This window comes from Motacilla alba, chromosome 2 (genome assembly GCF_015832195.1).
Source record: "Motacilla alba alba isolate MOTALB_02 chromosome 2, Motacilla_alba_V1.0_pri, whole genome shotgun sequence".
In the NCBI taxonomy this organism is placed as follows: Eukaryota; Metazoa; Chordata; class Aves; order Passeriformes; family Motacillidae; genus Motacilla; species Motacilla alba.
The window spans coordinates 120,055,863-120,081,039 of NC_052017.1; the positions used below are offsets into that span (position 1 = coordinate 120,055,863).

A 25,177-nucleotide genomic window follows, 5' to 3' on the forward strand; every position below is an offset into this window, starting at 1 on the left:
TTTCAATGCCCCTCTGCTTTCCTGCTCGTGGGAGAGAAAATGATCTTGGTTATGAAAGAATCCACTCAGGTCTTGTTTTTGGTCATTTTTCCATAAACACAGAAACATTTCTGTGTCAGTCAGGCAATGTACTTGCAGTGTGATTTTCCAAGCCAGGCCACGTTCCTGCACACTGTAAGTGGATGGGAGGGAGCTCTGAGTGTGTGCCCACATGAGCTCTCTGCTCTGGGCCCTTTGCAGAGGGTCCAGAAATGCCATGGTGAGCTCTGTGTTCCTTCTCTCTCCATGCACAGCCAGTGTTTTCACCCCATAGGGGCCCCAGATTACTGTCTAGCCTCAGCCAAGCCCTTTTCTGGGGGCAGTGTGCATCTAATCATGATTACAATTTGCCTGGCTGCTGGGAACATGGGTGCTCACATCAGATATGCCTTGTGGGATTCTCTGATAGTGGTGAGTACAACAAGCCACATTTTTGCTTTGATCAACGACTCTCATCAGGAACAAATTGATGAATGATAGCTTTTGGAAAGAGATTTTGTAGCAGGTCAGGAAAATGTAGGACAGGCTGTAAAGCCCTGGACCACAGGGTTTCGGAGACAAAGGAGCTGTTTGGACAACAGGCTGCAAGCAGGGAGAGCCAGAGATGAGGCTGGGACCTGCAAAACAAGCTGGTCACCCAGCAGCAGAAAGACTGCTCTCCTCAGAGTTCACTAATGCTGTTAGTCACCAAGAAAATATTGGAAAATGTAAACTATGGGTGAACTTCTCCTGGACTAGAAAGCTAAGCTGACTCCCAGAGCATCCCCTCTGAATGGGAGATGGGAACAGTATCCAACTGCTTCGAAGTCAGCCACCCATGTTCAGTGACATGGCCTGAGTTTTTGTGTCCTCAGGCAGAGTCAGGGGGTTAGAGTTGGCTGTCACTAGCCAGCACTGCTGTGTTTTCCTTTGCATCACCACAGAACAGTGTGGCCACATTTGTGACTCATCCTAGGAGATTCCATACTCTTTTTTCCTAGAAGCCTTGCAGCAAGAGAAGCTGTGAGAAGCACAAGCCAGGGAGGATCACAGCCTCTTAAGGCACAGAGAAAGAGACCAGTCTTACGATAATAGTTTAAATCTCAGGTCTGTGGGTTTGAAGTGAGATTTTGTGAGCCTCACAATGGCAGTAGGCTCACCAGCCCTATTGCTTGCTCCCATGGTGGACTCTTCTGTAGATGGACATGGATATTATAGCTATTTTCTCGTTTCCAAATGTGTGTATGCCCTTGCAGCAAGGCTGGTACAGAGACTGCTCTTTGGCAGGCTGTTGGGTGACATGCCAGGACACAAACCTTGGAAACAAGGGCAGCCAGGGAGCCACACCTCCCTGGTAGATTTTTCCTGTCACGTGTTGCCAGCTAATATTCCAAAATCTTGCAGGCTGCACAACAACACTGGCAATTCCCAGCTGCTTTAGAGAGTTCTACACTACAAATCAGGAGAGCCTTGGAGACTTCTACAGCCCGAGGGGCCATGTGCAGCAAAACGATAAAAGCTGGCCATGAGTGCTGGGTGTGAGAGGATCCATGCGGGGCATTTCCTTCACGCACCACAAGAGGTTCACTTGCATTTTCCTGCAGGGAAATGTGCTCCCAGGGAGTGTCTGGGGGAATGCAACTTGCCTCCAAAGGAGAGGGCTGCATTTAAAGACATCTGGGTGATCTGCACTGCACAAGGGCACTGGCACAGCCTGTTGCATCCTGAGAAGGAGCAGTCATGCGCTGGTGAACCCACCTGGGCTGGGCTGGTCTGCCAGTGCCTTTTGGAGGAGACTCACAAGTAGGCCTTGTATTCCACAGAAACCTGGAGGGCTTTCTACTGTTCTGTGAGTTCGTGGGAAAGTGTCATACCTTTTTTTTAAAATAAATTTTCTTGTTTGAGATTGTGATGATGTCAGTCCAGAAGTTTGAATCTCTGCCTGGCTCCTGCAGTCCTCATTAGCTTTGCTTTGGCAATAGCTGTACATTTGCTTTAACAAAAACAGACAACTCTTGCTGTGGCACTTCCTAGTGTTTTGGAACCGAAAGGTGCTTTTACAAGCACTTTGCAAGACAGAAGTCCTGCACCTGCCAAGGGAGCTAGAAGGAAGCTGAGCAGGCAGCTGGCTGGGCAGGCAGGCAGAACAGGAAGCAGAAATGGTGCATTTCCACTTAGCATTTCAAAATTTTCAACACAAATTGGATTCCATATATTGTGTTTTCATCAGAAAGAGAAAAACATTTTTCTAGAAAACCTTTAGCTATCTGTGGTGGCAGGGATGGTGCCACTATCTGGGCCACAGGAAAACCAAAGAGAATCTTTCCCTTGTCCTGAATCAACTCTGAACGAAGCTCTTGTAGATCATCAGGAGGAGGCCTTGCAGCTCCATTCACAGTCCCTAAATTGCCTCTTTTGGATGTACTACATGTTGCACCATTGGTAGTGATTTGGCCTGAACCGTTAAAATTATGTGTCTGGTATTTCTGTTGACTAAGAAGAGAAGAAGAAAAGAGCTTTTCATTTCCTCTGCTCACAGTGCCTTTCCCAGTTTTTTACTCATCTTGATAACCTCAGCCATTCTCTGCTCCCAGTTTGAAAGATCTGGGCAAGTCTGGTTGAAAGCAGACTTTTTTCCACACAAACAAAGGGCTCCACCACATCCTTGTGGTGACAAGAACATTCAGACTGGGGGTACATCAAGAGATGGGAGCCCATCCTTTTAATGAAAAAGAAAGAGTTATTTAATTTATTTGTATTCCTTTAAAATGTCTGCTGAGGTAACACAGGCACAAAGCAGACTCAGCCTACACAACCCTGAATGACAAGCCCCCATGTGTGATAGACAGTGAAAACTTCCTGCTCAGTGAAACCCAGATTATTTCACAGAAGCACCTCCAGAAAGAAAACTGAATGTTGTGCCAGACAGGAAAATCAAGGTATGTGGTTTATCTGTGTCTGGCCTGCCTCTCTTGTGCTCTTACCCCACCTTCATTCTTCCTTGTATGCTTTCTGTCTAAGACTTGTAAGCTCAAGGTGTTGAGGGAGGAGAAGGCTGGCTGAACTTTCATTTCCTGCAAGGGTTTCCTGTATGATGTAACAATGAGAGTGGGAGCAGCAAACAGCTCCTCAAGCATTAACTGTGTCAGGATGTTTGAGATTGTGTGAAGCAAACGGTACTCAGAGGCTCGAAGAAAAGTTTTTCTCCAGTGGTAAGTTTAATCATTAGGGGATTATTTTTTTAAAAAGTTTTCCTTCTCCTCAGCTCTCGTTGGAATTTGAAGGTTAAGAAGGGGCACAACAAGCTGAAAGGAAATGTCCCCTCTCTTCAAGTTTATTATTGAAAGTGGCCAGATGTCATTTGTTTGTGACTAGAAAAGGGAAGTTATATTACAGAATGTGTCACTTCAAACCCCATGGTAAAAACAAAAGCAAAAATGAAAAAGCATTCAGCTGCTCTCATTTACATTTGTGATTCACAGCCTGAGGCCCTTTGACATGGATGTAAGAACTGAATTTTATCACTCTTATGTGCACTGTGAGTGCTGCCTGTCCTGTATGATCGATTGGGAGTGTATGACATGAATCCAGAGTCATCTGGACTGGTGGGTGGTACTCTAGTGGAGGACATGGACTACATGAACTAGCTTCAAGTAATATAACATTAAGGGTTTTTAATTTCCCAGTCCCAGCTGGAATACCCTCTTGTACTTGGACTAAAACCTGCGAGTTGTTGCCTTGTGTGGGATATGAGATCTGCTGAGAAAAGCATTGTAAAGTTCTTCAGCAATGAACTAATTATTCTGGCACTTGATTCGAAGCAATAATGGGAGTGAAGGAGGTAGAAACACCCTAGCTTGTAGCTATCCTACTGACTTTGATGAAGAGGCACCAGACAAAACATTTGTTGCCATCCACTCCTGGATTCACGTGAGCATTAAGGATCTTCTGCCATGGTCAAAGAATGAGATGGTTTATACTACCCTGTAGGGCTTACAGCAGCAAGGCTTCAACATGCCCACTTGAAATAACTTAGGCTGCTTTTGATTTTCAAGGAACATGAAAGAGATAAACTCACTAGTGAATTTATGGGTTACAGCAGAAATTATACAGATCGCATGACATCAAATTTGGGTTCCCTACACCCAACCAGTTGTTACGAACTTCTCCAGTGAGAGAATGTCCTGGAATAGAAGACACATTCACTCTACAACTATGATTCACCCTACCTTCTCCATAAGTCTTCACAACAGGCAGATAATTTCTATGCCATGAATAGCCAAAGAATATGAACAAGAGGTGAGAGCAGGAATTCCTGTCCCATTGACTTTCAAGCATGAGCAGAATGTTCCAGCCATATCAATGAGTGCTGGACATGCTCTGAAAAACAAATAAAAATCTCTGTGCTGTCACTCAGATTGTCTGCAAAGTGCTCTCCAGGAGGAATTCTTTTACCAGCCAGGAAAAAAAAAAACCTCTCGAGTAATTAGATCTTGGATCTAGGAGATATTCAATTGGAAAGCAGTTAAAAAGTGCTCAAGGGTTTTTGTTTTTTGGTTTTTGGTTTTTTTTTCTTGAGCAATATAATGGAAGAAATAAAACAATAGTACCAACAAATGTTCCCAGGCACCAAAATGTGTTTATGTTGCTCAATTGTTGCTAGGGTTCCTGGCATATTTCTAGCTAATGCTAAGTAAAATTCTCCCAAAATTTTCCCTGCCTGTGTCAGGAGATGGCACAAGGCATGGGTTAGATCCACAGGTAGAATGAATCTGCCTGTTCCATGCTTTGGTGGGCAAGAAAGCTCAGGAATATGGATGTAGCTAGAACATGCCTCTAGGTCTTAGGGTTGGCAGAGTTTGAGATGCCAGCATAGATACTGCTACTGGGACAGAAAAAGAGAGAATATTTTTGCTCATCCACTCCTAATTCATTAGTCATATCCCCAGCATGTTTTGGAAGACTACAGGAGACATACCAGAAAACTTCTGGAGACAAACTTCATACTTTTCTGGGAGAAAAAACAACAAGTAAGGAGGTCAAAGAACATGCCCAAGTACTCAACAGAGAAAGCAGCTTGTCTGCCATGGGTAAATTTTACTCTGAGCCTGAAGGTCCTCAGGTGTGCTTTTTCAGGTGCCATCACAGAGAAGCTGCTAGCTGTGTTCTGGGCCATGTGGAAGCAGAAGCATTCAGCTTATATTTGTGTATCACCTGAAGATGTTTGGGTTTTGATTATTGCTAGTGACAACTGTGCCACAGGATAAGACCACTCCTGCTGCAATTTAACTCTCCATAAAGAAAACTACTTGAAAGAAGAAAAAAAAGAGGGCTTAGAAAGTCACCTAATGGCTACCTTTCTGGTCGTATTGTTATCAAGAAATCTTGTCAGGATCTTATGAGGATATCTGTCAAATCATCCTGGGTAACAAGATGAGAAAGGGTTGTTGGGCAAAGGGATGTACATCAGTATTTGCAAACTGAATAATGAGATAACGGGGTGCCCTTTCAGAAAGAATCAATTGCTGGTTCTCAATGACATCTGCAAAACAGAGGTGAGGGAACTGGGTGCTCATCTCAGGATCCAAGTGAAAATGCTGCCTGGGCCAAAGCAGCAAGACACACTCCTTACCATATCCATATGTGATTTTCCAGACACTGCAATGGGGATGAAGAGTCACTCAAAGAGCTGCACAAACTGATTACCTGTGTAATCAGTACTTACCTACTCACAGAAATGAGAGGTCTATGGACAATCAATATGGATGCCAACTACACTGTTTTTCATTAGACTTGAACTAGGGTGGAATCATGCAAAGCCTCTGGAACAACACACCACCTGTTAGTTACACTGAGGACTGTTACAGCCTCTGTGAGATACAACTATTGGCTCTGTCTCGTGTGTGTCAGCATTATCCAACCCAGCTGGTTGAAATATTCTGGATTGCTTCACAGATCTGGTACAGATAGCCTGTCTCTGAGTCAGTGAACTGCCAGGTCACAGTGAAAACATGCTTTTCCTCTGTGCTGTCTTTCTTCACTAGTAATAGCCTAATTTCCTTGGAATTTGACATATACAGATTATGAGTGATTTTGTGCATTTTGATCTGATCAGATGCTCACAGTAACTGATCATTCCTCAAACTGAAGAAACGAAGGTATTTCACAAGGGAAGTCAAATTCTTAAGTCCTTCTTTTAGGCTGCACAAGGTATAGGAACTAAACTCTTGCCTTAAATGTGCAATCACAAAAAAAAAAAAAAAAAAAAAGAGTGGTGACCCTGACACAAATCAGAGCAGACTTAATTTAGTCAGAGCACTGGAAGAGTTTGTGAGGTTTTTCCATTTGCCACGCAGCCTAAGGTCAGACCGTCCCAGCTGCAGATAATGTGGAACTCTACTATAAGTGAGGGGTAAAGTCTCAATAAGCTCATTTGGCTTATTTTTCTATAATAGCTGTACCAAACAAGTGGCTGGCACAGGACTCCACAGGGCATCTTGCAGCAGGCAATCTGCAGGACCAGGTCCAATTGCAGTCCAGAGCTCAATGCCCCTTCCAAGGGTGATTTGTGCCTAGATGGAGCAAATCTTAGATATGCTGTGTGGAGCAGTCATCAGTCCTAGCTGGCCAGGAAAAAGCTGAAAGGTGAATGAAGAGAGTGAGAGGAAGCCATTTCAAATGAAAAGAGGATCTCAGAGATTTGTGTTCCTGGCATATTCCTATGCTCAGCGGGCCTTTCCAGCACAAATTAACAATGGACCAATTTATAAGTGCTCAGTGGATTTGGGCTCACAGACCAAGCTCAGCCAGAGGATTCCAAGAACATTCCTTGCGGAGCAGTGTTTGCCCTGGAACTGGATGCTGTCCGTCCAGAAATACACCAGATGAAGAAGCAGCTGCTAGAAAAGAGGCAGAAAGCTGGCTTCCATGAACCCTGTACATACTGCTCTGTGCTAATATCCATGAGGAAAGGGAGATTCTGATCTGGATCATGGATTTAGTAAGCAGTAAGGACACATAATGAGTTTATGCTGCAAAGTAAGGAAGACTGACATAAAATGGGTGAAATGTCAACTGTGGGGAAAAACACAGTGATATAAAAGAGTGCTATGAGTACAAGGCTGAACATGGCAGAAGCAGCACCACTGGTGTCTTCTATCACACTACATGAAAATGGAAATGGGAACCAGGTCTATCTGTGAAGAGCCCTTGAGACTGAATCACAGAAGACAGGAAAGGCATATGTCTGTGCTGATCCAGGTCAAACATAAGTAATGGTAAGATTATGGAACAGAAGCTCCAAACCTGGAGCAGCCTGTAAGCCTCATCTAACAGAACGAGTGATGAGGGAGTGTGGGCTCATCCACGCAGCAGTTTTGAAAATGGGACAAAGTGGCATCGTAGTGCAGTCAGTGCTTGGCTATTTGTGTAACAGGGCTGTGGGAGAGGGGCAGCACAAAGTGGATTCCTGCAGTGATGCTTTGGTGGGCGCACCGAGCCAGCCCAACTCCTGTGCCGGTGCAATTGTGTCAATTGGGCCAGGGCCCACTTGTGTGTCTGTGTAGGAGTCTCCATGCTGTCATCTCCTTTAGCCTGGGGACACTTGGCCTAGACCAAAAGGCAGCCAGCTCAGGCTCAGCAGGATGTATCTGCTCATGATCCTTACTACCCAAAACCAGCTAAGCCGTTTTTCCAGCCCAGGCTGACTGTGACATCCACGGTGGCCTTCTGATGCTGGTAATTTGCAATTGTCCATCAAATATGAAGAAGACCCCAAGAGAAGAGGTTCTTAGTGGTTCTTAATGGTCTTTAGTGGTTTTTAGTGGTTCTCAGTGGCAACTGAATATATGTTTATATCCCAAAAGGTGATTGCACGAGGATTAGGCTCATCATTGCTGGGAGACCTCTACATGCCAGTTGTAAAGTCAGTTGGGATTTAGAGCAGGTCTCACTCATGTTTAATTTTTTAAAGAACACACAGCTATTAAGTTCAAGATACTGAAGCATCAGCCATGAATACACATATTCCTGAGGAAGTTGTGGTGTAGCTGTGACAAGAGGGTATTCTGATGAACCTAAATATGTGTCATGTAGCTGCCAATCACAGCTGAGTCAGACAGGTCCTGACTACTGGAAGTGGCAGTTCAGGCTTGACATGTCCCTTTTTCTGAAGCATAATCCAAGCTGTTTCACTGGGTGGTGGATTAGTCTTGAAGACCTCCATTACCTCTAGGTTTTAGAAACAGGTTCTAGAGCTCTATGAGTTCTTATTCTCCTTAGCACATCTACAGCACATCAAACTATTGTATTAAACGTTTGCAATGATAATCAGTTCATGGGAAACTGCTTCTAGTATTTGAACTTGTCATTCTCTATATGTAAAATCACTTAGAGTGATGGCTAGGAAGATATTATTGTTTCACAATGATCAGAGCATGAAAAGGTACAAGATAGGTTTGCTTAGATAATTTCTAAATAAACATTCAGATGAGACAAGGCTGGGGAAACATGAGCCATGATGATGAATTACATGTACAATTTATAATGCAAAATATGTTTCCTCTTTGACTTAAAAAGCTGGGTGCAGTGTTGAGAAACATTGAAGTTCAGTTTTTTCATGCTGAATGAGGTGGGGCTCCAACTTCCCTGAAGTATTTTGGAAATCCCTACCCTTTCTTTTCATGATCTTCAATGCAGCATGTCTGTGGACTTGAAACACTTCCTAACACAGCCTTTCTGGCCTGTAGCTTAACTGAAGAGATTTGACCATGCTGCTGAGAATGTGCTACCCTGGCTGGTTCAAAAGCCAAGACACTGCTAAATTCTGACACTGTCAAACAACACGTTGAATTTTCTTCAGTGGTCTTGAATCTCTGCGATTACATCTTTAACACATCAATAACTTAGCCTCTGGTTAGCAAGGATTGCTGAAGCATGACTAATCAGCAGATGAAAGTGTCTTTGTGGGGATTAGCTTTAATGAAAAGAAAAGGGATAGTTATTTTGGTAGTTTGAAATCTTCCATAAATCAAAGCGAATACTGACAAAGCAGGTTCATATGGTAAGAATGAAGCTATTGTGAATAAAATTAAGGGAACAGCTACTTTTATATAAATCACAGGCCAGGACAGCATTTGTAAGAGAGTTCATGGGAACAAGATCATTTAACTTCTTCAGGTGTAAATAAGTGATATTTAGCTAATGTTAAAGCATCCCTGAAGAAAAACAGATGGATGAGGGTCCTTAGTAGGAGTTTCTTTTTTGGTTTTAATTTTCTTTGCATGTAAATAATACCCAGCTAGTTTATCTTGACCACTTTATTCTGTGCAGGGACAAACATCCAAAATATAATTTGGGCTTTACCACTGCCAGAGAGGAAGACATAGGAAGAGAAACTTCAGTCTTGATCCCTGATAGGAGTTGTTTCTGTCTGGTGTAAATTAGAAAGTTTCTTCATCTTCTATAATGTGGCTTGGAGGAGCTCACAGGCACCATGGGGATAGTGGCAAATAGAAAGAAATGCAAACTCCACACCTTCTGGGGAGTATTCATGTTCAGATCCTGAACTTTAGACCTCCTATATAGTCCTGTGTGGTTAATGTGCTGTATAAATAATCACCTCTTGAGCTCCTCCAGGCAGTGACTCAGAGCACCCACGCTGAAAGCTTAACCCTCTCAAGATGACTGTATGGGAAGGCTGGAGTTAGACCGTACGTGTTGAGGTACCTTACAGCTCCCTTCCCTTTATGTTCCTCTCTTGGTTTTTGCTGTGTCTTCTCCATTGCTTTATTGTGACTTTTGCATTTATCACAGATAAATTATTGCAGATGTGTGACTGAACCCCAAACTCATAATGTTTCAGAGGGTCTCTCTGCTTCTGAGCTAACGGAATATCCTTTCAGCTTGCCTGAGGCAAACGGAAAAACCTCTCAGGTCCAGGTTCCCTTGCTTTCACCTGTGCTTTTGTACTGCTATCATATGCGCTGTTTAAGAAAAAAAAAAAAAAAAGCTTATAAAACATTCGGTCTGCATGCTGCAGACACTGATGTAAATGCTTCATTGGAAATCACAAATGCTTGCTCATCTCTCTAAAGAAAGGTGGCATTAAAGGTCAGGCTCTACACAGAAATATTGGCTTAAAGTACTGCTCAGTTACACTTTTGGAGAGCTTCCCATACTCTGGAATCTTTCAGTTTGGGTGCTTTTTGTTGTGGGTTTTTTTTTGTGGGTTTTTTTTGTGTTTTTTTTTTTTTTTTTTTGTTTTTTTGTTTTTTTTTTTTTTTATGCTTTCTTTTTCTTGTGCTCTTACAGTACAAGCTATTGTGAGTCTCCTGGTCAAGTGACAGAGCTCTAATGAAGAGTTCGTGAGCCAGGGCCTTACTCTAAGCTACTTAGAGCTCAGCTTGTTTTCATACTTTCAGACAATTTCCACATAGCTGAGGCTAATGATTATATATTTAATATGCATCTCTTTTCTAACCAGTGCCAATTTTTCTTTCTTGCCATACAAACATGCTCTGTATTCAGAATCAGTGGAAATGTGTGTGTGTGTGTGTGTGTGTGTGTGTGTCTGGGTTCTAAAATCATGGTTTGATTATTTCGAGTTTTCTAGGGAAATTAAAGCAAATGACTGTGTGGTTACATAGTGACAAGAGTAGAATTAAAACCTAATTTTCATGGCAGAATTTACCATACTGCCTATTATAATTACTTTTCTAGTAAGTAGTTTTTAGGGTCATGGGGAAAAAAGAAAAACCCCAGACCAACAAAAAACTCCATAATTCATGATGTTTACATGATTCATAATTTATAATGGGAAGGAAAAGGAACATTATGTGAAAAAATGCTATGCACATTTTTGCACAACGTTCTACTGGTATATGAATCATGCTTGTCTTGGTTAACTCAAGGGAAATAATCCCAGTAATGTATGTAAGGCAGTCATGCCCACATGTCTGGGTTTTTTTATATCCAGATTTCAGTGGAAAGAGAGATACTTTTAAAACAGATGGCAAACAAGCCCCTTTCCCCCCAACTACTTAGCAAATTTAATAACATAGCTAATTATAGGACTGTGTATCTTAATCCATTCATGTGCTTGCTCCATATATTTAATGTCACAAGTCAAAGAGATCTATGGAATTGCTGGGCAATGGCAGCTAAATTACATCCAGACCATACTCCCTCTTTAGGCAAACTTTTGAGACTGAATCTCTTGGGATTTCTGTTGACCATTCAGTACAAAAGCTAATATAAAATTCTATAGCTGCAGTCTGGAAGTGATGTCGGGAGAAGCAGAAATGCACTCAGAGGCTTTATTTGTCTGGTCTAAGGTGATGTCCCATGTCACATTTATTCTCACGGGTCAGAAGGAAGAAGGTGAGGACAGTTCTTCCTGGTGAATTTCCCCCCTTGGCTGCTGCTGTGTCTTGGGGCTGAGATGGTGGCAGGAGCACCACAGCCATCTGATGAGTTTGAAAGACCATTCCCTTTCTCACTCAGAGCTACTGCATCTTCTTTAGTCTACCTGGACCCTCCACTCCACTGTGGAGGACTGGTCACAACTCATGGAATACTAGAGCAGGCCACCACCGATTCCAGCACATCAGGCACCTGCCAAGACCTGCCTGTTGAGGGGCAGCGAGTTACGGGAACCACCTCGAAGTCTGTGGAGCATCAGCCCCATCTTTGACTGCAAGGTGGAGAGAGCTGCTTGGTGGTGCATCTCGTGCTACTCTGCATGTGTTAGAGCTGAAGCATGTGTGACACCACTCATGCTTTGAAAACATGCCTTTGTGAGGGGAGAAATGTGCTGGTCACCTCTGAGAACAATGGCTCACTTCGCTGTGACTGACAGCTTGGAGTACCTTCTACCAATAAAAGCCTGATTTCAAGTGTCAGATGCTCTGAGTAAATATATATGGGGTTCTTACATCAAAAGCTGTCTGTACAGTATGGAAAATGAGCTCAGAGCCAGACCATCTCCTGACTAGTTTTGTATTTGTCATATGTAAAAGATTTTTCAGGCAAGAAGATCTGGCTGTTTATATCACGAGTTCTTTTATGTAGAATTCAAAGCATATTACTAAGAAAGTATAAAAATTTAGGTTAAAAAATGTGAAACTTGTAAGAGAAAACTGTAATACTGTCTGGAACAGGTTAAATACTAAAAAGGGCAGACAAAATTAAGAGTATCTGAGTTCCATAATCTGTGGATCTGCCTACACATATCTGTTTGCTTCAAGTGCCCTTTCTGATCTGTCAGAATTATTTAAAAACTTTAAAAAATGTATGGAAATGAATTTAGTCACGTATCACAGACTAACTCAGGAAAGAGAAGAGTCTCACAAATCACAGAGGGATTAAGGTGGGGGGGTGGGGATTCAGAAAAGTGAGGGTTGGTGACGTCTGTTTCTGTGCAAGTGCCATCCTCACCCTCCAAGTGTAGGGGCGAGGTGTCTCTCAGTTCATTTAACCATTGTGACACCCATTTGGTTCCCACAAAATGCAGAAAATTCAAAATATTCATGCTGCAGAAAGTGTCTGAAAGCTAATCTCCTGTTTGAATTTCCCTGTTAATTTCTGTTATTTTGTTAGTTTCATAATAATTTTTTTTTCTCCCAGATTTTAACTCTTGGAGCTGTCAGAAAAGCTGACCTGCAGTGAATTTACAGGTTCATACACTACTCCTCAGAAATGCAGGGTTTTTCTCTCAGCCACTTGGCCTGTCCCTAAATCTCTTGGTGGTGTGAAGGTGCTGATGTTCAACCTGTTTCTGCTGCAGGCTTGTGGCTGAAGAGCAACAGACTCATACCTCTGTGCAAAAGTCTTCACCTGAAAAAGCCTTCCAGGAAACATTTCCACTGAGACCAGCCCAGCAACTCAGCTTTCTCTGCTACTGCTGGCTTTCTCTGGAGCCACATCTCGACCTGTGCTTTCACTTGGAAGGCAGCATCCCTTCAATATTTATCTGAAGTGCCTTGAAATCCTAGAGCAACTCCTCCCCTGACCCCCATATCCTATATTCTTCCCAAAATCTGTAGGTTCCTTTTAAAAACAGAGCATGCCCTGCCTGCCTGTCTCACTGGGCAGAGAGCCTACTGCCTGTCGTCCTTGATGTCTTTCTTACTACTTGTTTCAGCTGGTTGTTTTCTCAGTATTTAAAGGCTTTGTTGTGTTCCACACTTTCAATTAAGGAGGAAAAATGCTCTCTGTGTTGTAAGAGTGAAACTGGCAGTTGTATACTTTGGTTTGTAGCATAAACAGTTGCACAAGGATTCATTGGCAACCTTCCCTTCACTAAGGAGGCTATCAGCTAAATGTCACAGATGTGCCTGGGACTTGCCAAGAGCTGGAAATGTACTGGGAAACTTCTGAAAATGCCCTCAATTAAAGGAAAAAAAAAGCTTCCAAGGATGTAGTGGACACGTGTTAGCTGCAGCAGAGGTTGGAGACTCTCTGAGTGTATGGTCAGCATCTCTTCCTGTGCATCCCTCCTTACCTTTGGAGTCTTCTTCCTCATGTAACAGGCTCTGTCTCTCCCTCTGCTCGAAGCCAGTCTTCTTCCTCTCATTGAGGAAGAAGTGAGCAGCTCATTTCTTCCGTGTGGCCTGTAAAGCTGAGCCTTTCCTTCTCGGCAACAGGATCACAAACAACATAAAGCATTAAAAATGCCCTGGCCCCTCGACACCTTCGTTATAACTAAAGCAACAGCGTGATCTTGTTGCTGGAATGCTTGCCCTCCCTTCCCTCATCACCCATCATCACTTCATGGTTTAACTACAGCCTAATCCTGCAAACACTTCCTACCCAGCAGAGCACTTACCAGTACCTAAGTAGCCCACTGACATCGGTGGATTATTCCAGGTAGTACGTCCTAGGAAAGCTAAAGAAGTGTTTGTACCGCTGGGCCATTCCGTTTGCAAGCTCTTGGGGGATATTTCCTTCTGTCTATAAAGAGGCCTGCACACGCACGGCGCTGTATAAATAATTAATAATAACAGAACTCACACTGAACTAGCGCATATGGGAATTCGTACCCCCGGCTTTCCTGGCTGCTAGAAGGAAAATCACAGAATTATGGAGTTTACAGAAAGCCTCCTGATAGCATATCTTGGTTTGTGGTGTTCCCCACACTTTGAGAAAGTGTTATCTCTTCCTCTGCACCAGAGGAAACATTGAAGGACCTTTACCTGGCAAGAAATGCACAGGAAACATATTTTAAGTTAATCCAAAATCTGATTAATATCTCCCAAATGTAAATTAAAGCTCTTATCACCCTGTCTAACCTTTAATTGCACAACACAGGAGGTCTGGGTTTTATCAAACTATTGACTCTTTTTGTTTTAAGATTTCTTTGGCTTTCAGCAATGTTGCACAAATTATTCCTTGGTGAAGGCCTTAAGCAATAAAATAAGCTGCTAATTTTATTTCCAATGGACTCACCCTTTTTGTTCTCAAATTTTGTTGAACTTTTTTCTCTCCGCAATATGATGGAATGAATTTGAATACATCCAAATTATCAAACAAAAATAAAAGATTAAACCAGGAAAAGCAAATATAGGAGTAAAAACAGAGCTGAGAGGCCACAGAAGTTTGAAGCTCTATGTGATGTTACAACCCAACTTCTGGATTAAGGAGAAAAGCAAAATACTCCTTTTATTAATATGATTAAGAAGGAAATCAAACTGAAGTTCTTTGTTGGAACATAGTCTCCTCCTGATTGAATCCATGGAAATGAGCCTTTCTGTAAAGGCTCTATGTCATGGTCATACATTTCTCAGGCTTACATCATCTGTTGCTCAGAGAGAAGTTTATCACTCAAGTGCAGTTGTCATGAAGGAAGGCAGTTTCCTCCTCAGGAAGAAGACATTTCCTTGTGGGGAGGGTGATACACCTACCTCACATTCATCTGCTCTGCTTTCCATGTGCTTTTGCAAACCAGACTGAACTGTAAAGAACTGCACATGGTAAGATTACTATGAATTTTTGTGGCTTTGACAATGTCTCTTAATAGTAGGCAGAATATAACTCTACACCTCCAAAGAGAGCTTTAGCGACCAAGTCATGGAAGTCACTGGGCTATGTTTCATCTCCATGGAAAACATTCCATTTTTTACAGAATAATTTAATATTCAGTGGTTCAGAAAGTACAAAAGTGAACATGAGTGACTGTCTCATCATCAGCTGATACTGATATTTCACTATTTTAAGGAAATAACTTGGAACACTAGACTTTTTTTATCCTAGCTGGCAAGTACTCTAAACACCAAGTAACAGGTATCATATTCCTTTCTCACTAATTTAGTAAATAGACCCGTTCAAAGTGAGGAGGATGAGTTGGAGAGGTGTATGGCTCCCTGTTTCAGCAGAGACTACAGCCTGGTGGACCAGGGCATTCCCGAAGCAAGATGCAGAGGAAGAAGTTAGTGTCCAGGCTTAGTTACTGAGTAAAATGCAGATTTTTATTGGCAAGGGTCCCTCCTTCACCAGTATGTTGCTCAAAGTAGTAAAAATCCCTGAACATCTACAGGATAAGGTATCCTCTCCTTGGGAGGAGGGAGCATCAGAGTCCCAAAGTGACTGGAGGAAGAAATCATGTGGCTAAGATCAAAGTGCTTCCAAACATTCCCAGAAATGGAGATTTATGTGGGCAATCCTCTGCTTTGAGAAGTTGTCTCTCTGTGCACTTTAAGATGTTTTGTGTTAGATCTGGGATACACAGAGATTTTTCTATACTCAGTTTGTCACCAAGTTAGGTGACCTAGTTTGGCACTTAAACATTTGTGTATTTAGATTATAGGTGCTTCTGGTTTCAGTTTGGCAGACAGGTCATTTGTGTACATATATTCACATGTACATAGACACATGCACAAACGTGTGTAGATTGAATCCATTCATACACATAGAAACACACAAGTGTATACATAATATTTATGTAAAGTGTTTATAAATAATGATATATATATATATTTATGTGTGTATGTATGTATGTATGTATATAAGATATATAAGAAAAGTTTGGGTCCATTTTAAAAAGGCAGTACTGGCCCCTTTTTACAGATCTTGCAAAACTGCCATTTTGTCTTAGTTCTTCAACTGAAAAAAATGTGAAGGACTTCTGTTTGTAGAAACAAAAGGGGCTTTGGTTAACCAAAATTTAAAAGAAAATAGCAAAAAAAAAAATCCTGAAAGCTATTAAGTCTCTAATTTCTCACAAACTCTTGTTCACAAAAATGTTTTCACAGTATTTTTGAAATATACGTGGAAACTTTTTATTCAGCTGTTGTGCAAACACAGCAGTTGGGAGTACAGCTGATGCTAAGAGAAGAGACAGAAATCCTTAAGGCACAGAAGCCTTACACTTACCCTTTGGCTGTCTGCAAAATCTGCTGCAAAATTTTGCACATAAGGTTGTGAAGGCCTTGACGGGGTCCTTCCTCCTTTTGTAAGTATTCACAAATAGATCTGCTGGTATTTCAAAAGCAGTTTCCAAATGACTCCAAAGGTGATATTCAAGATAATTGCGACCAGTTGGGATCACATTTTCAGAAGACATCAGAAAAACCTCATCCTTTCTGATATATTTTAACTAAGTCAGTGCTATTAACATTCTGGTCCTGGGTTGTTTTGTCTATGAGTTAGAAGAAACATTGAAATAGTAGCCAAATATTTCTCAGTGCTGTGTTGATCACATGCAACAAGTATTTCACAATAATAAGAGTATTTATGTTGAAGTGAGCTGCATAAATTGACTGCCCAGCCTTGGGCTGAGTGACTTTTCTTTTGCAAGGAACTACTGCATTTCTGTGCTCATTCAATTGTTTACTCCTACCATGTATTGTACATGGGAGCTGTAGTCTCTACTTGTCAGATACTTAACTATAGTATTTCTAGTGTGTCTTGTAAACAGTTCCCAATTTTACAAATTATCAGTGGGGTTGAACTTTCATTCGCATGGTTAAAGTATAGTTGCTGTGCTGCACTGGATGGGAACTTCTTCCTTGACAAGAAAAAAGTTCTGCATCTTTTTTACTTTATATTTTGTCTCCGTATAGGAGGAGGTCAAGTTCGGTTTGCAATAAATTTTCATTTTATAAAAATAGAAGGCAAGAAAGTTCAGCTGAAGCAATTGGGTTACCACAGACAGATGTCACATTTTGATTTTTTTTCCTCCCTATCCTATTTAAACATGTCTGCTTTGTTTTGAACCACATGTGAAGACCTCCTATCTTTAAACCTAAATAAATTTTAAAAATTCTAGTCTATTTCCAGCCAGTTGAAATACAGTTAATTTGGGGTGGGGGGTGGAAACAGACCATTTAAAAATAGGGAATTAGATAACATTGACTTAACTATTACTGCCCGCCCTTAAATATTTTAACAATTACCAGTGGTTTAGAAAAAGGAAATTTATGCTGCACATATAATCCCAAACAAAAGTACATAAGCATGTTTAAATTATCTGTTTTAATGCACAAATATATATTTAATATATGGTAGTGAGGAGCATAAACTGTCTTATCCAGGGTAATTTTCTTCTCATTTATTGTGTGTTGTTGGATAAAACTTCATAGGTATCCAGGCTCCACTAGATTCTGGCTATCACAAATAAAGGAAAATTTGGGCCTTAAATAAGTTATATTTTTATGTTAGGAACCACTTTGTTTAGCTTTCCTTCTTCTCATAAATCAATTATTGAGGTCTACTTAATTAAGAACAGATTAGAAACATTTTCATTGTTGTTTTTTAAATTTCCTTTGTACTGAAGTGCTATGGAGTTAAAGCACCAAGCACAAAAGTGCACAGCCAACCATGACTAACAGCATAAAGCAAATAACAAGCTGTACGATCAAAAACAAAAGTCAGCACCACTCATGTGGAATAACAGAAATCATACCACCAAAACACTTCATACTTGTCTCATCCACTGGTGCACACACTTGCTCAGCTCATATCACACCTCAGGAATGCAGTTACAAACAGCAAGGGACTGCAGCACAGGTAAATACCCGGAGGGGAAGCAGCATTTCCCTGTGCCTCATCTTGACAGTTCCTCACGCCTTCAGCTTGGGGATCATCGGCCATGAGGAAGGAAAGGCAGAGCAAGCTGTTACTCAGGACATGCTTCTCTCCTTGCAGCTCTTCTGGAGGTGTCCCTGGGGAGCTATGCCAAATATACACCTTGAACATTATTGCCCAGGGCAGGTAACTTGCCATGTTTAAGCCAGAAGGCTGATGGAAGATAGCCATTATCCATTCTCACTGGTCACAGAACCATGTCCCCACAAGGCACACAAAATCATCATTCCATGTTGCATTCAGGGCTCTGACAGAGTCCCTGTTTTTATTATCATTAAAAATCACCTCCCACCCTCTGCTCAGTTTTCTCAGGAGTTGCAAAGGCCATTCTTACTTGAGCAAAGAAAATAATAAATACCTGTTTATAGGATGCAACTAAGAGTGGGGCAGGCTGGATGTGACTGGGAGAGGACATAAAGATTGCCAAGCATATTTTTTTTACTTAGTGTTTCGAAACAAACAAAAACCCAGCCCTCTGCCTATTAACAGAAAAACAAATCCAACTTAAAATTTTTGCTCAACTCTCACTGCAGGAAATGGGAAACCTTCTGCTGTTTCATGGGGAATTAAAGCAGGCCAGAAAGATGAGAGCAATAACAAGCAGCCACCCACCAATAAAATGCATGTAGTAAAGCACTGTCAGAGAGATCAAGGCCTTTGCATACACTTTAGGAAGGATTAGATTTCATTGTCACTTCAGGCCAAGGAGGAGGAGATTCCATATTCCTGCAGTCATTCATCCCAGCTACTCCCCTGCTCCTAAGGTTCCTCTCTGCTCTCATCCAAAGACCCTTTAAAAATGCTGCAGATAAGTACTAAATATTTTAAATCCTATGACTATGACTTCCATCAGAGGAAATTAAATGCCAGCTTAATTATCTCTTGAATTCAATGAGGAGACTCTAGCTGAAGGGTAAATTCAGCTCCACTGTGAATGGAAGAGGAATGCTGGGATGGCTGGGGACAGAAATCTGCACCCTGATCTGCAGCTCTACAGCCTCGGTGCTGCTGTGTTTTGTGTTTGTCAGAAGCAGCACATCCGTCCCTTTGGAGACCAGTGCAGTCGGGAGTGTCCCCTCCAGGGCAGTGTTCCACTGAAGATGATAACTCAGATACAAGATTATCCATGTGTATTCCCATCCTTTCAGCCATATCAGATACCCCCTTCTATCAGTTATGAGCCTTTTCCTGTGCAGGTTCTTAGTTTGCTAAGAACACCCAGAAGGTGTTGAAAAGATTTTTGAGAGGATACCTAAGTGACCTGTTTTCTCTTCAGCATAATTCTTGCTGATTAATGAGTTCTATAGGTTCAAAACTGATGACAATTCGTGTTCTGAGTCCTTAAAATAGGTGTTGAGAACACTGTAGTTGGCTAGATAGGCAAACTGGCTATCCTAGGCTTTATTCCTTATTCCTGCCTTATTCCTAAAGACCAGTTTGCACCTTAGATCTACTTCTGTAAAACATGGCATTTGCTCATCTTTGAAAGTGCTCTGAGACACAGGATGAGATGTGTGGTATGCGTGTGCAAAGGGGAACTAAACTGCACTTGGTGATTTGCAAACAGAAGTTGGACAATATACCTTAAAGAACATATCATCTAAAAATTAAAATAAAATAAAAAATATCAACTGCTGTCAGAAAAACAAACAACCCTTTTAAATCTAATAGTAACATTCAAACATATTGATACTCTTTCAGTGTCCATCATGATTTACTTGTGAAACAAAACTAAATATAAAATCTGTTCAGTTCCACGTGTACTTATTTTAGAAAGCAAAAACAACAAAGAAAAAATATGAGGTTAGTCGAGAAAAATATGGTAGTTTTTAGATTATCAGACTTAATTCTTAATTCCCAGCAGCTTTCAGATACTGACAGCTCAGGAACTAAGAGGAACAGCTGTGAACCAACCAGACTAAAGATTGGAGACAAGTCCAGTGGCTGCAATATCACTGATGCAAGAATTTTGCTCAAGCTGTTGGGAGGTTTCTAGTGATAATGCCAAACTAAAGTGCATTTCTATATATATGTGTGAATACTGCAGGATATTCTTTGAGAAAATAAATGCTGCAGGTGGAACAGAATGAAATCTCTTCACTGACACAGGAACCTTGGAATGCCTTAATGACACCAAAATGACCCTGTGGCGTGCAGGTGCAGTATCTCGATGAGCTTCGTACAGAGGTCTTTGTGATGCTGTTGGTACTTGTAGGGAGCAGGAACTCTTTCTTCAGATTATTCCAGGAAAAGCTCTGTCAGACTTCACTGGGGCCTCCGTGATGCAGCTTTTAACCTGTGGCTTGGGAGGTGCTTTGAAACTGCCATCTGTGTGCACTTGACATAAGGCTGCAGACTTTCTAACTTGTGATTACAACAATCATTAGTCAGCCCTGCTTTTGGAAAACAGAACTTCTGCTACTATATGACCCTCCTCCCCAAGTCTGCTCCATGTTCTACAGTTTTGAGAAAAAGGAGTGAGCCCCCCAACTCAGTTACTTGCCTTGTTTTATGTCAGAATCAGAAGCAAGCACAGTTCTTACAAGCAAGAGAATCTGAAATGAGAGTTTCACAGAGACACTCTTTCTCTACTGTTGCCTTGATTGGAGAGGCTGAACGAGCTCTTTTGGGCCTAGACAGCTGGTTGCACACATTTGGTTGCAATTTGATCATTGAGCGTGAAGTGAGCATCACTTTGCTGCACTCCACATGCACTGGAGCAAGTCTGGTGCTCAATGCAGAGCCCACCTGCAACAAAGCAACTAATCTAAAATTTACTGCGACAGGGAGCACACCACAGAGGTTCTGCTGATGCCAGGGAGACCATACTGCCAGTCTCCTTGTCGCATTCTCCCCAGTATCACAGTGTCTCACCCTTAGGACAGAGGAGCAGGTTTGCCTCTTCCTTTTGTTCTTGCTCTCCCTGAGAGGGGACAGTAATGCCATTTGTATCCTGCACACTGGCAGGTACAGCTAAAGCACAGACTGAGGCTGTTTCTGAGCTCTCTGAGCTGTCTGATGAGCTGAAGGAGCAGAATTTCTGCTCCAGCTGCCAATTAGGCAGGTAACATATCCCTGAGAAAGGTGGTGTGTAAGAGCTAATTATTTTTGTATGCTGCTGCCTGAATAACTCGAGTCTGCCAGGTGCCAAACGCCCCTGGAAATCTGTGGGAACTGAAAGGCTCAGCTTGTTCCTGACTCTTTTATGGAGTCAGACCCTAGAAAACTTCAAACTTTTAGAACAAAGGCTCCTTATCTGCCGGGGCTGAGAGTGAATCATACCCATGAGAAACATGAAGTAGAAAAAAAGGCCTCCAAGCACTGGTTCTGGCAGAACAAGATGCGTGTTCCCCTAAAAGCCCATCCCAGAGGTGAATCAATGCCACTGTACCTTGCACCATTTCCTCACATTGCTGTTCCCCTGCTTTTCTGCGTGAGTCACTGAGTTGTGATCTCTGGTTTTGGTGCTTCTACAATCCTGTGCAATGTTGTCATGGCTGTTATGCAGTTAAGCTTTATCTGTTGCATTAAATGAAATAATCTGTATTTTGGATAGATAAATGACCTAAATACCAGCATGTCTGATCTAACACAGTAAGTTTGTAGAAAGTGGTGACATGGGGACAGCTTGGTTGAAACCTGGCTCTAGTGTGGTAGCCAGTCATTTGTTAGTTTTTAATTGTTTTCTTTTCCTTTTTTTCTCTTAGCTGTCTAACTGTGAGGGATAAAGAAAGAGAAGACACTGTCATTGTACACATGAACTGATGTGGTTTTACTGCATTTGGCCACACACTTAAAAGAAATATGCTGGTACAGAGCAGCCACAGGTCTTATCTCTGCTGCCACTCCTTTCACAAAAGAATGATCTTTACATCAACAGTTTCCGCCCTTGGCTCGATAACGTTGCAGTCCTCCCTTTTGCTCTTGGTCCGAATGCAGAGATTAAAAACACTCAGTTGATGCAAACGGTGGGTTGATACAACACACAGAATGGGGTGTAGATGTGCTTCACACAACAGAGAGCAGAATCGAAGGGGAAAATGTTGCTTGGAGGCAAGACGCCTCTTTAATTGATTATGGCAAGGAAAATCAAATACCATATTTGCTTTTTTCCTGGAGTATATCGAAAATGATCATAACTAACATCTGTTCATGTTAAGCAAATACTTGTCAAGATTTAAACTTCTGTTTGCATACAACTCTGAGTAGTGCATCTTAAAGTCATACATATTCATATAGAATGAAGAATGCATAATGTCTGCATAAAAAGATAAGCTGTATGACTATATATGAAGACAACAACTACAATTCTCACAGCACTGTCATTGGTTAATTTTAAAATATTCAAGCATTATTTAAAAAACAGTAAGCTGAACTTAAAACTACACTACAAAAAATTGTATAACTGAACCAATGCTGACTTGTTTTCCTCAATATTAATCAATTGTAAAGTTTCCTTTTTTTTTTTCCTAACACCTTTTGTTAATTCATTGTTATTTTAACCTCCAGTAACACGATCAGACTTCTTCTGCCTCTGGGCAATTGAGTTATGCTCTGATCTCGAGTTCTAAGGGAAATGTTCAATTTTATTTTTTTCCACAGTTGAATAAACAGTACCATGTATACTATCTCTTGTGTTAGAATAGTGTTGTCTTCACATAAGACTCAAATAATGGTATTAGTCATTCATTTCCTTGTACACATACACCCTATTGCGTGTTGACAGGTTTATAAGGATGCAGTGGCAGCCGTGGGTGCTGGGAAGCTCCTAGACGACAGCCTTTGAATCCTTGCAGTCCTGAGCAATGGTGCCTGAGTTAGTCTGTTTATTGTCTGCTTTCTCTCCCAGATGCTTGACTTGTCTGAAAGATTAATACATTAACAAGAGTGGTAAGGTCCAGGGTTGCACATCTTTAAGACATGTTTATTACCAGATGGCACATGAGATTCAAAGGTCACTGTGGAAGGTAACATTTTAAAGTGAAACAACAATATTTATGTTCAAATACTATGCTGATGAGATCATATGGAAAAATGTTTCTGATTAAATTAGTTTATAAATAGCCCCAATATATCTACTGAAAATTCCAAATGCCACTTTTAGTCTTACTTCTTTTATTCTATTACTTCCTAATTTATTTAGTGACACACTACTACTTTCTTACATAAACAGAGTAGCAGCATGAAAAAAATCTTTACTGGATGGACAATCCCACTTTCTTAACTAATTGAAAATCCAGTGTGAAACCCTATTCTATTGTCTACTACTTAAAGCTAAATTCCATATCAGAGTTTTTAAGACCTGAAAGAAATTTCAACTTTTAAATTCTCTGAGGTAAAATTCAGCTTGCAGTCATAATGACTTATTGGCAGATAGCTATGCTTGTTTGCAGGCAATATCATGTGCTACAACACATTTGACAAAAATCATGTTATGCTACTTACACAGAATCCTTGCAATGGAAAGAAAATCCTTTTCTTTAGCATTTCCACAGGACTGACTATCTCACAGCTAATTAGTAAACATTATGAGTTACACTAAAACTGAAATCGTGTTTATCCTCTCAAATTGTCACAAACTGTATGTAAATTCCAGAGGAAATAGTTTTGCATAGGTTTAAAAGGGCAACTAAGCTCTTAATTAACATTTCTTATCTACCATGCCACACAAGCATTAAAATGCAGAGGATTTAAATGGTACTTACTTTTCATGTGATCCGTTCTCAACTTTCATAGCTCCTTCCACTGGATCCAGTCCTTGTTCTGAAAACTGTTTCAAGGCACTTAACGCTGCCTAAAGAAAAAAATGAGTTGTCAAAAAAACCCACTGGCACAATTATATTGTCACCAAATGAAGGAAGGTGTGTGTTTTGATATTCTAGATTCTATTAATTTACTGTACATTGAAGCCATTTAGGCTAAAGAGCTCAGACAGTGGGTGCACAACAGCTTCATGATAAGCAGCTGTGCTTGTGCATGGATTGAAGAGATCTCCTTCTTCCTGGGCATATCAGTGACTCCCATTTGTGCCCATGCAAGCTTCATCACTTACAGAAAGAATAGGATATACTTTTAGGATTCTTGGCTTTCTGGCTGTAAAACCTCTCCAGCTTCCCCACATGCTTTCCTAGAGCCCACACTTTCCAGAGATCCTGTGGAAAAGCTTTTGAGCTGCAAATGGTTGCAGAAGGTGTGAGAAGTGGGAAGAAGTTCAGCAGGACATTCAGCCTGATGTCTTATACCCAGGTAGTGAAATGTGCTAATCAGGGGGAGACTATATGGGTGATTAGGGAGAATCAGGAATAGAAGAACAGTCAGTTTTTATCTAACATTTTCTATTGCATTCTTCATTGACCAACTTTTGCCTCATCTGCTATGAGCCACCTCTTCTTCTCTTCCCTCTATCTGCTTTGGTAAAAAAACAAAATTATTTTTTGTAATTGATTCAGAAAAGGTTGATTATGAAACTCTCTGACATCACATGGCCAACTTTGAAGATAGAGCCAGCACAATAAAACAGCTGAGGTCAGTTCTGCTGAGAAGGTGAAATGTAAAGCAGAACAGCAAAATGGATTTTGCTTTTTAATCACTTCCTCCTGAGATGCATTCAGAACTAATCACAAGGGAAAGAAAAGGTGACTTTTCACATTGTGCCCTAAGCTAACACCTCAAGCAGTGGAACTGACTGGAGGCCCTAAAGTGCTGTTCACAGTGAAGCAACAATTGCTGCTCTTTTCTTATTTGTTGGGACTGAAAGAATCTGTGACTCTATCTTCCTTTCCCTCAGAGAGCAGGGACCTTGCCTGGAACAGGAGCTGCCATTGTAATGAAGTATTAGATTTGCCTTTGTACTAATTCTTTGCCTGGATTCTCTCAACAACTCCTTCGCTTGAAAGGTATGTTTATACAACTTAAATATTATTAGACAATGTGTATTCTGGTGAGATGAATAACAGCACCAAAATTGCCAGGCTGCCCCAAAGTAAAAGACCACGTGTCCCATATTTGTCTATAGTAATGACTAGCTGCTAAAGCCTCAGAAGGCTGTACAAGGCACTCCCACCCATCACACATGAAA

The 25,177-nt window shown here is 41.3% G+C and overlaps 1 protein-coding gene and 1 long non-coding RNA gene across 7 annotated transcripts in view; one reads left to right on the forward strand and one right to left on the reverse strand.

Annotated features, from left to right (window-relative positions):
• Window positions 1-2,983: 2,983 nt before the first annotated feature.
• Window positions 2,984-25,177, forward strand: part of LOC119696921 — a 43,449-nt gene continuing 21,255 nt past the window's right edge. Inside the window, exons 1-2 of the long non-coding RNA XR_005255688.1 lie at window positions 2,984-3,230; window positions 24,887-24,995. This is a non-coding gene — a long non-coding RNA (uncharacterized LOC119696921). The remainder of the gene's footprint in view (window positions 3,231-24,886; window positions 24,996-25,177) is intronic.
• Window positions 21,845-25,177, reverse strand: part of STAU2 (staufen double-stranded RNA binding protein 2) — a 170,983-nt gene continuing 167,650 nt past the window's right edge. For all 6 annotated transcript variants that reach the window (XM_038126854.1, XM_038126855.1, XM_038126852.1 and 3 more), the window contains 2 exons: window positions 23,805-23,893; window positions 21,845-22,961 (listed from right to left, as the gene is read on the reverse strand). In XM_038126854.1, coding sequence (XP_037982782.1) covers window positions 22,868-22,961; window positions 23,805-23,893 — 183 coding nt within the window. In that variant the 3' untranslated portion in view covers window positions 21,845-22,867. The remainder of the gene's footprint in view (window positions 22,962-23,804; window positions 23,894-25,177) is intronic.